The sequence below is a fragment of the Ochlerotatus camptorhynchus genome, unplaced genomic scaffold, assembly GCF_037179485.1.
Source record: "Ochlerotatus camptorhynchus isolate MF236.1 unplaced genomic scaffold, CSIRO-AGI_Acam_v1.1 ptg000084l, whole genome shotgun sequence".
NCBI lineage: Eukaryota > Metazoa > Arthropoda > Insecta > Diptera > Culicidae > Ochlerotatus > Ochlerotatus camptorhynchus.
Window position 1 is genome coordinate 280,220 of NW_027040574.1, and position 9,525 is coordinate 289,744.

The 9,525-nt window shown below is 40.5% G+C and overlaps 1 protein-coding gene across 1 annotated transcript in view; it reads left to right on the forward strand.

The window, feature by feature from the left end:
* Positions 1–9,160, forward strand: part of LOC135698213 (apical junction molecule-like) — a 33,709-nt gene extending 24,549 nt beyond the window's left edge. Inside the window, exon 3 of the mRNA XM_065218107.1 lies at positions 9,027–9,160. Within this exon, the coding sequence (XP_065074179.1) occupies positions 9,027–9,160 (134 nt within the window). The remainder of the gene's footprint in view (positions 1–9,026) is intronic.
* The last annotated feature ends 365 nt before the right edge of the window (positions 9,161–9,525 follow it).

The window sequence follows — 9,525 nt, forward strand, 5'->3', positions numbered from 1 at the left end:
TTTGAAGGTGTGTGTGTGTAGAATGTTGCTCCTATTTTGATTTTGGAATTCAATCTTCAGTTGTCAAAATGCCGTCCAAGCAAGAAGAGCAGCGTATCAAAATTTTGCTCGCGCATCGCGAAAATCCGAGCTACTCGCACGCAAAGTTGGCAAAATCGCTAAAAGTTGCCAAATCAACCGTTACAAATGTAACTAAAGTGTTTGGGGAACGTTTGTCGACAGCCAGGAAGTCTGGATCGGGGGGAAATCGAAAACCGGAAGCCGCTGAGACGACAAAGAGAGTTGCCGGTAGTTTCAAGCGAAACCCTAACCTCTCTCTCCGAGATGCCGCAAATAAGCTGGGTGTATCGTCTACAACCGTGCATCGAGCCAAAAAACGAGCCGGACTATCGACTTACAAGAAGGTAGTGACTCCAAATCGCGATAATAAACAAAATACGACGGCCAAAGCGCGATCCCGGAGGCTGTACACGACGATGCTGACGAAGTTTGACTGCGTGGTAATGGACGACGAAACCTACGTCAAAGCCGACTACAAGCAGCTTCCGGGACAGGAGTTTTATACGGCAAAAGGAAGGGGAAAGGTAGCAGATGTTTTCAAGCACATGAAACTGTCAAAGTTCGCAAAGAAATATCTGGCAAGCCATCTGTACCTGTGGCTTGAAAAGCAGCATTTTCATAGCTTCCGGGACTGTCAACCAAGAAATTTACGTGAAAAAGTGTTTGAATAAACGTCTGCTTTGGCATCTTGCCATTACGGTAAAAAGGCCATGGAGTGGTACGCCGCCAACAACGTGCAGGTGGTTCCCAAGGACAAGAACCCTCCCAACACGCCAGAGCTCCGCCCAATTGAGAAATAATGGGCTATTGTCAAGCGGAACCTAAAGAAGACCAAAAAAACTGCTAAGGGCGAGCAGCAGTTCAAGGCAAACTGGCTTTTTGCGGCGAAGAAGGTGGACAAGGTGGCTGTACAAAATCTGATGGCAGGGGTCAAGCGTAAGGCCCGGCAATTCGGATTTGGAAAAGCGGAAGCCTAACTGAATATTTTTCCTGAATTTTATACTAATTGAACTTGAAAAAGAAATTTAATTTGATTTTTTAAATAAACGATTTCACCGATTTACACGTGTTTTCCCTTGACCAAATTTTGACCGTATCACCCTTTATTAGGAACGGAATGACTAATGTGCAGCAGTTTTGATGTAATATTCAACTACTTTTTTTTTGTATTCGTCAGATGTGTGTCCAGCCTTGACCACTTATCATTTTCAAGAGCTGACATCTACTAACCAGCCATGATAAAGAACTGGCATCACTGATAAGTTCGAAGTGTGGTGGCTTGCTCAATGCTTCAGTGGCGCCACCATGACAAATGCAAGCACATTCCCAACTAAAACATTACTTACGATGAATGTGATTGCAAGTGTTATGTCTGTTTGTCTGTGGTATGGCTATCTACTTTCATATATATCAGATATAAATCCTATTCGACCTGTGGTTGGCCAGCCGGAACGAAAAAACCTGGAAAAGTCTACAGATTGAATTTGGCAACACTGAGCGTCAACGTACTGTAACTGTTGGTCACAATTTTGTAGCTTGCTGGCTCCTCCACAAGCATCCCAATGTCGATTGGCCAACCTGCCAGTAAGATCCTAACACCCAGCTAGGTGGCATCCCTATCTCATTTGCCTTGCCTTGACAAGGGCTAACATCACTGCGGGCCCTCAGTTCGTTAACAGTCAGAGTGCGCAAGTCGAGCTGATCGGGACTAAAAGTTGGTGTTTTTGTATTTTCCAGGTATTTGTGGAAATTAGCATTGGCAAGAAGGAATTCCTGAATGTATTTTCAGTTTTCAAGAAATGTCCAAAATATATAAGATGTGTTCAACAGTGATATATTGTGTACGATTCGTTCAATAATGTGAAAATTTCCATCAAATTAAGTGCACTCCTCGTTTAGTTTGGTTTAATTTCCCTCAAACAAAATCAACTTGGTTAGTTTTTGCCTGCTTGTTGGTTTAAGGTTCTACAAAGGGTAAGTCATTTTGTGTTCTTCTTCTTCTTTAAATATCATAAAATCATCATCATTAGTTTACACATACATTCATATATTGTGAATACGAAAATTTAAAACATGTATTTCGTGGGTAAAACACGAAAATTTCCTGGGTAAAACACATTCACTGTATTTACTTACTTGTGTTCTTCGAAGTATAGCACAATTAAACGCAATCGAATACACGAGACTCAAAACAACTGCTTCACAAAACTCTTGGTGAACAAAATTCATCACAAAGAAAACCATTTCTACTTTACTGCTTTGCTAGCAAGTATCATTGAAACAGTGAAAGTATCATTGAAACAGCGGTGCCAGATGTATTGCCTCTAGCAATGAATTTAAGTTTATTAAAACAATTAATTGCAAAGTCTGCCTTATTAACATAGATGAGTGGATGTATTTAATGGTGGATAAATATCACAAACTGATTAAATAAAACATAAATGACCATTTTAAACATTTTACCGGTCCAATTAAAAAAGTCACAGAAGATTGAATTCAACACTAACAGGGTTGATGGCAGCAGTGCACGTAGCCTGTTATACACTTTCCCGCTCAGGGGTGTAAACAAACTTGCATACAGCGCAGTCTGGCAGTGCTTATGTTTTGTCTGCTACATTCTTATCCACTAGATAGTGTGACATCACATTTGCTGTTGTATTGAAATGAAGGAAGAAAAGAGATGGTTAAGTTTTCCTCACCATACCAGTTGATATTTATGAAAAATGGGCAGTTTTGGCGTGGGGACATGCACTTCCAATGAATTTTACCAATACATTTAGAAAATGATGATCGAAGAATATTTCAAAAAGAAGAAGTAAACAAAATAATGACCCTTTGTAGAACCTTAAATGGAATAAATATCTTACTGTATAATGTCATCCTAATATCCAAGAAGATACCGATCGATCGCCTTATTAGATCCATTTTATGATCGTCCTCAGGTGCTTCATGATTCCGAAATTCTTCGAATAAGTGCTGATAACCATTTTGTATGCGGAGAAGGGAATTTGCGAAAATGATATTATAATATTTCCCCACACCGGCGCCGGTGGTAAGCGTGACTGCTTTCTAACACCCCGATGGGTCTGGGTTCAATCACAGCCGAGGTCGGTGGAATTTTTCTGAGGCATAAAAATCTCTGGTCACGTCTTCCTTCGGAAGGGAAGTAAAGCCGTTGGTCCCGGCCCATGTGTGTTGAATGGGTGCGATATCCTACGCAGGTGTGGAAGCTGCCTTCCTTGCACATTCCATTGCCGTCAATGGATGGCAATCGATGTCCGTCGGTGATTGGCACTAGATTGCGGAACAGAAACCGACGTTAAATAAAGGATAAAAAAATATATTTCCCCACATTTAGTTTTTGCTGGTCACCGACGAGGATCTGTAAGGTAAATGATTCAATTAGAGTTAAAACTAGTAACCTCAATATACCTTACTTTAAATTCAAATTCTGCTGCTTTACAGATTGAGACTACAGATCTTGTAGCATCTCTGTTGGCAATTATTGAATAGATTTGGCACTTAAGTTCGTTTACAAGTTTTCGAAGCACTTCCAGAGCATGGGTATCGATTGCTGCGTTGAAGCCGGCATCCAAAATGAAGTTATTATACTCCAATTGGAGTTGGTCTCGATGAGTTGGATCCAATTGTTGGTGTGTTCCAGAGCTTAGAGTTTGCCTTACCTTGTTTGAAATGCTTAGGGCTTCTGTATTTTCGAAATTTTGGCAGTTGCCGTAAGCCGCATTTCTGATTTCGTTATGGACAATCAAGCGTTTGTAGCTTGCTTTGAATTGTATGGAGTTGGGATTATTATTCGAACCATTCTTTGATCGGATAGCTCCGAAAAAATGTTCCAAATGGTCCTGACTAAATCGATACGTAAAAATTTGTTCGAGCTCTCCGTTTCCTTCGACGTATATCCTGAAGATGTTCTTGAAGCTTTCAAAAGCTACCAAAAGTCTAAGAAAGCCTGTTTTGCAACGAGATTGTAGAATACTGGATCAATCTGAAATTTTGAAGGCTCTTATGTAATCTTCGATGTTGAAGGCTTCGTGGTAAAGGTCAAAATTTTCTATCGACATAGGCTTTTTGAAACATTGAGCATCGTTGTCCATGCTGTTCATCACGTCGAAAAGGTCGTTTAAAAGGGACAAAAACTCCACAGTTGCAGTACAGTTCTTAAATTCCGGACCAATACCACTCAACCGATTGAGTGCCACGGCGACGCTGTTGCTAATAACTTGAACGGCCAACAGTACCTTCATCTTTGAATTTTCAAAATAAACATTACGGTCGCTTAGTTTGGGAGCTAATTTAAGACCAATTGTGTTTTGGTACTGATTCAATTTCTCTATATATTCCCATTTCACCAAACCATTTTTGGAAATTAAAACGCGTTGCGAATGTAGGGTATTTCATACAAGCTTTAGCATGTGCACGGTATCGAGAAGCACATGCACGTCGTGTCGTGTCGACGAAGGATGCTGGAAACACCTTTTAAGAGAAGTCGAGTTTCCACGAATGCTAGGTTAGTAGCAGTACCATCAAAAGTAAACGCAACAATTTTCACGCCCGCATCATTGAGAAAAATCAACTGATTATGTTTTTTTTCTCTTCAGCGTTAAGGCCGTTTATTAGGAAATAAGCAATTGGTATCTTCCACGATTGTTGAATGCCAGTAACCATAAAAACGAGCGCTTCTTTTGCTGCTGGTGCCTGCTCAAGAGGTCCTCGAGGTCCTCGAGGTCCTATAGCATAAAAACACAAAAATGAATGTACCTTCTACGTTTTGGAGCTGTTGGCACGACCAATTCGCCTACATCAGGTGTAAAAGTAAGTGAATGCTGGTTATCTTGATGTTCGCCAAATCCGGAATCATCAAATCAATGAATTAAAATATTTTGATTTTTCATCATAGATTGAAAAAGACTGAAACATACCTTTCGGAGCGTGTGTTTCTTGCCAGCCTTGAACTGTCTGGAGCATATCCAGACGGAGTTAAACATAATTTCATTCACAGCACTCACTTTTATGTTAGCGTTCGCAATTGAATCAAGCCAAGCAATTCGACGTTTAACATCTTTCGGAAATCGATGTTTCGAAAAGTTTTCCTGCTGCATCCCATCCCGGTACTTGTACCCATGAAAATCACTCTTACATGTAGACACGAAACACTTCATGTTGACAACACACTGTAAACATCGCAAATCAAACGAACCGAACGAATTAAATGAAATTTTGGCAAACAAATGTTTAATATCCGCAAAGTTACCACATTTTTTAAGTGATCAAAATCACAACAAAAGTAAATCATCACATCAAATTTTGACGTTTGGAATGTGCGAGATGTTGGCTTCAAAAACATGGCGCCGTGTCAGATACCTGCTAACACCTTAATCCAATCCATAATATCGGACAGCCTTACTGGAGACGTAATCCTTAGCTGTCAAAAAGAAAAGGTACAGAGCCATCGATTTATTTATTTAGCACGCGTTACATATCTCACATAGGCCGTTTGTTGACAGCGGTTTGAGCCGACATCCGAACCGAGATCCGAACCCGTTGGTGTAATTGACAATGAGTTTCTGTCAGGCCAGTGACAAGCAGCGTTGCCAGAATGTTTTAAAGCTTATCGGTATCAAAGATTTTAAAAAATCTGCATTTATCGGTATTTACTATTTTAATTAATTTATATTTTTGGACTATGATCGGAAAATTCCGGAAGAAAACTCCGGAGAATGTTTGAATTAGCTTCTGGAGGAAGCTGAAAACAAGAGCCAGAGAAAGAAGAAAGCAGCTCTCCTGGAAGAAATTTGAGGAACGTTCTGAGAGAAGTCGGAAAAACATCCGACATATATTACAAGTATATTATAAAGTATATATAGTATAAAACAGTACATATACTCGGGACGGACGCTTTATCAACACGTTTCCGGGCTAATTCACCAACCAGATCGATCTCTCAATAGAACTACACACCGAAAGTGTAGCATCCAAACTCGGAGAACCGGGCTCCCGGGAGGCAATGAAAATCGACACCGGACAATGGAACTGAATCGGCCCTGTATATTTTGGAGGTTAGATTCAAGGCCAACAGAGCCACTCAAGGCAAACACAGGCAAAACACGATATATCACTAAATGATAACTTCATAACCTTGAAACTAAATTTCAGCACACAAATTAACAAATTTAAAGCCAAAATGTGTTTAATTCGCTTACGAAAAATACGCAGCAAAAGTAAAACACGTCAGCTTTTAAGCGCGGCCTACCGCGATCTCTGCCTTCTGCCTTCATCGTAAGGAATTGATTCTAATTGAAAGGTTCCGCTATTTATACCCTTCGAAGAGTGAAAGCACCCTACAAAGAGAAAAAATTGGATTGCTTAGCAACAAATTTTAAAGAATAACACCGATAATGAGCGTGTATCAGAACCCTAGTCTTAACCACTTCAAACTATGGAACAACGAATATAAGATTAGGTATTACGTGGTTGACAACTAACTAACTCATTTTTTCCCTTGTTTCAAGATCATCCATCATGAAGCAACCCGAGTTTTGTCACTATCAACAAGGCATAAAAAGTAACAAGGACTAAGATGTGTTCCTTGGATTACTGAAAAATCCTGTTCCCCTAGTTTAAAGTAGTCAGGACTATGAATCAGTGGCAGATCTTACATCCCGTAACGTACCACGAAAAGGTGATCTATCCACGTTACGGGGCCAAGAATTTGCTTAGGATCATTACAAAAAGCCATCAGAATTAATTTTACTTTCAGGATTTCCCTCAATAATTTTATAATTTTTTTCCGGTATTCTCCAGACATTTTCTTCATAACAGTGTCAGAATTCTGTGTTGATCACTTGTGGAATTCTTTCCAGAAAAGTCTTGAAATTATATCTTCGCATTATTATTAATTCTCGCAAAAATGTGTTCGATTTCTCTCCATAATGGTGCTTAGAATTTGCTTTGAATATTCCCCGAAAATCTCTTGATATGTCATTTAGAATTGAGAAATGCATTCTCACAAAATTTGCTTGGATTTCAACTCAGAATTCCCAAAATGCCCTTAAAAGTGGCTCTTGGAATAATTTTGGAACTCTCTTGCAACTCTCCTTAGTATTCCTTCGTAAATTTCTTCAGATTGCCTTGCAGTTGTGTTCAAAGTTTCTTGCCAAACTCATTGAAATTCCCTCAAAATCCTCTTGGGAATTCCCTTGAAACTGTCTTCAAGCTATCTTAAAATTATGCAAATAATATTATGAGCTTAGTTGAAGATGCTAATTTCAAATAACAGACTAAAGTGGTAATTTTTATACGATACATGAGGAGATGAAAGTATAGAATTCATAGTTCCGTTAGAGTACGGCAGTGTGAAAATTGCATATAGAGAGTAGAAAGCGAGCGAGGACAACTTTAGGAAGGTACAAATCGGTTTGATCATCTCTCTTTACCAAACTCCCCCGTTGGAGAGGGATGGTGAAGGGTATTCCTCCTATGAGCTATTTTGAGAATTAACTAGCTTTCCATGGATTTATGACCCATATCTCTTTGCAGCTCTCCTCAAAACTTAACGTCGATCGATCAGTATTTAAGAGATTTCCAGTTGTACGCAATCATTAGGCATAGTTTCAAGGTTGTAGTCATGTAGTCAAATGTGCCATAGGGTTAATTCACTTTGAAGGAAAGAGGCTCCGAATTCCTCCGGTTTCCATTTGCATTAGAATTCCCTGAAATTATAATAATAATCCCCATAATAGTCTCTCCAGAACTATATTAACACTAACCTTTGCATCTCCTTGCAATTTTCATCTAAATTTCCTGACATTGCTAGTTAAATTCCATCGGAATTCTCCCCAGAGTTCCTTTGGAATTATACCATAGAGGTAACTCTAAGACCACTGGGTCCCGAAGTAAATCATTATTATTTTTGGCTCACTCAGTACCAGAACAACGGTCCCAAGCAGTCCCAAGCTATTTCACTCACCCCTGCATGTTCTGCATGAATCCACACACCCCTGATGTTATCTGTCAAACTTTCATAGCGGATCAAAACAAACATAGTGTAGTAATAGAATTTCAACTAGAATAGGGTACGTTAATCGTTTGCTTGGGACCAATAGGCTACTAAAGTGGTGAGCCAATTTAAAATTGTTAGTTTCGTATTGATTGTTGATTATACCTAGATTTCCTCTATAGCTATCCTCAAAACTCATTTGGCATTCTCATGATGATTCTCTAGCTAATGCTTCATAGTCTCAAAATCCCAAAAATTCTACAAGGCCAAATCCTTGGCTTTAAATCTGAGGTCTTAAAAATTCGTAATACCTATTTAATTAAAAAATATCGCAAAGTTCAATCATGTGGAAAACTCTTCTAGAAACTTCAATCATGTGGAAAACTCTTCTGCAGCCAAGGGAAACTGCTCTCGTTGCCAGCTGCTTCAACATACGAGTCACCAGATACGGTACTGATTTGGTGCCATACGTCACCCTCAGCAGAGGAATGTCGATCAAGTTCGTCCAAAACTGTCGGAACATCTTCTCAACGTCGACTACAACCATCACCTGACGTGTACGACTGCGGAGAACGATCGACCGTAGGTCCTGTTGTACCACAGGACCAGCATAGAGTGCATCGTTCAGCGAAATCCCAGAAGACGTCTTGCACGAAGAATCGAAGACCACCCTCGTGGTCGTCGTGCTTGACTCCTGAATTGCAGGATGATGTGGCAGGAAACATCGTTTGACTGTCCCTTCCTCGTTATCGTCTACTCTTCTCATGTGAGGGAGCGCGAGATATTCTGTCATGAAGTTGAAGTATACTGCTTCTGAAGGGTTGGATCCTTTTCTAGTCGCCGTTCCACTGCTCGAAGACGTCGCAGCGTGATGTCTCTCGATTCGCCTAGTTCCACTAGGTGATTTGTCGTTCTTAGGGAGAGTAAAGGTCCGAATTCCGTTCGACAGTGCACTCGAATTGCTCTTCGCAGCGCGTCTCGTCCGGAGATACCTTGCTGACGGCTCCCACTTCCTCGCAGGACAAAAACCGTGCCATTAGCTCCGTCAGATTGCTCGATACCGACATGTATCTCACACCCTGATTTGATGTAGCGACCTCGCCTGTCACTATCCATCCGAAAACTGATTTGGTTAGTATTGACAGACCGGTTCTCAGTGGAATCTACTTTCCGGATGCTTGGAAGAAGCTGAAGAAAGGTTGGATGCCCGTAAACAAGTCTACCTTTCTCGAGCGGATGATTTCAGAATCTGCCAGCTCGATGTCTGCCGGTATGTCCCATCCATTTGTCTGCACTGTAGAAGTAGGCAGACAAGCTGTGACCTTCGGCAAGACGGGAAAATCTATCGGTCTAGAGTACGACGAGACTCGAAAGTTGACGACGGCTTGAATCTTTTGTGTGACCATCGTTCCGGATTGCCCGGGATATCGAAATATCCACCTTCTGGC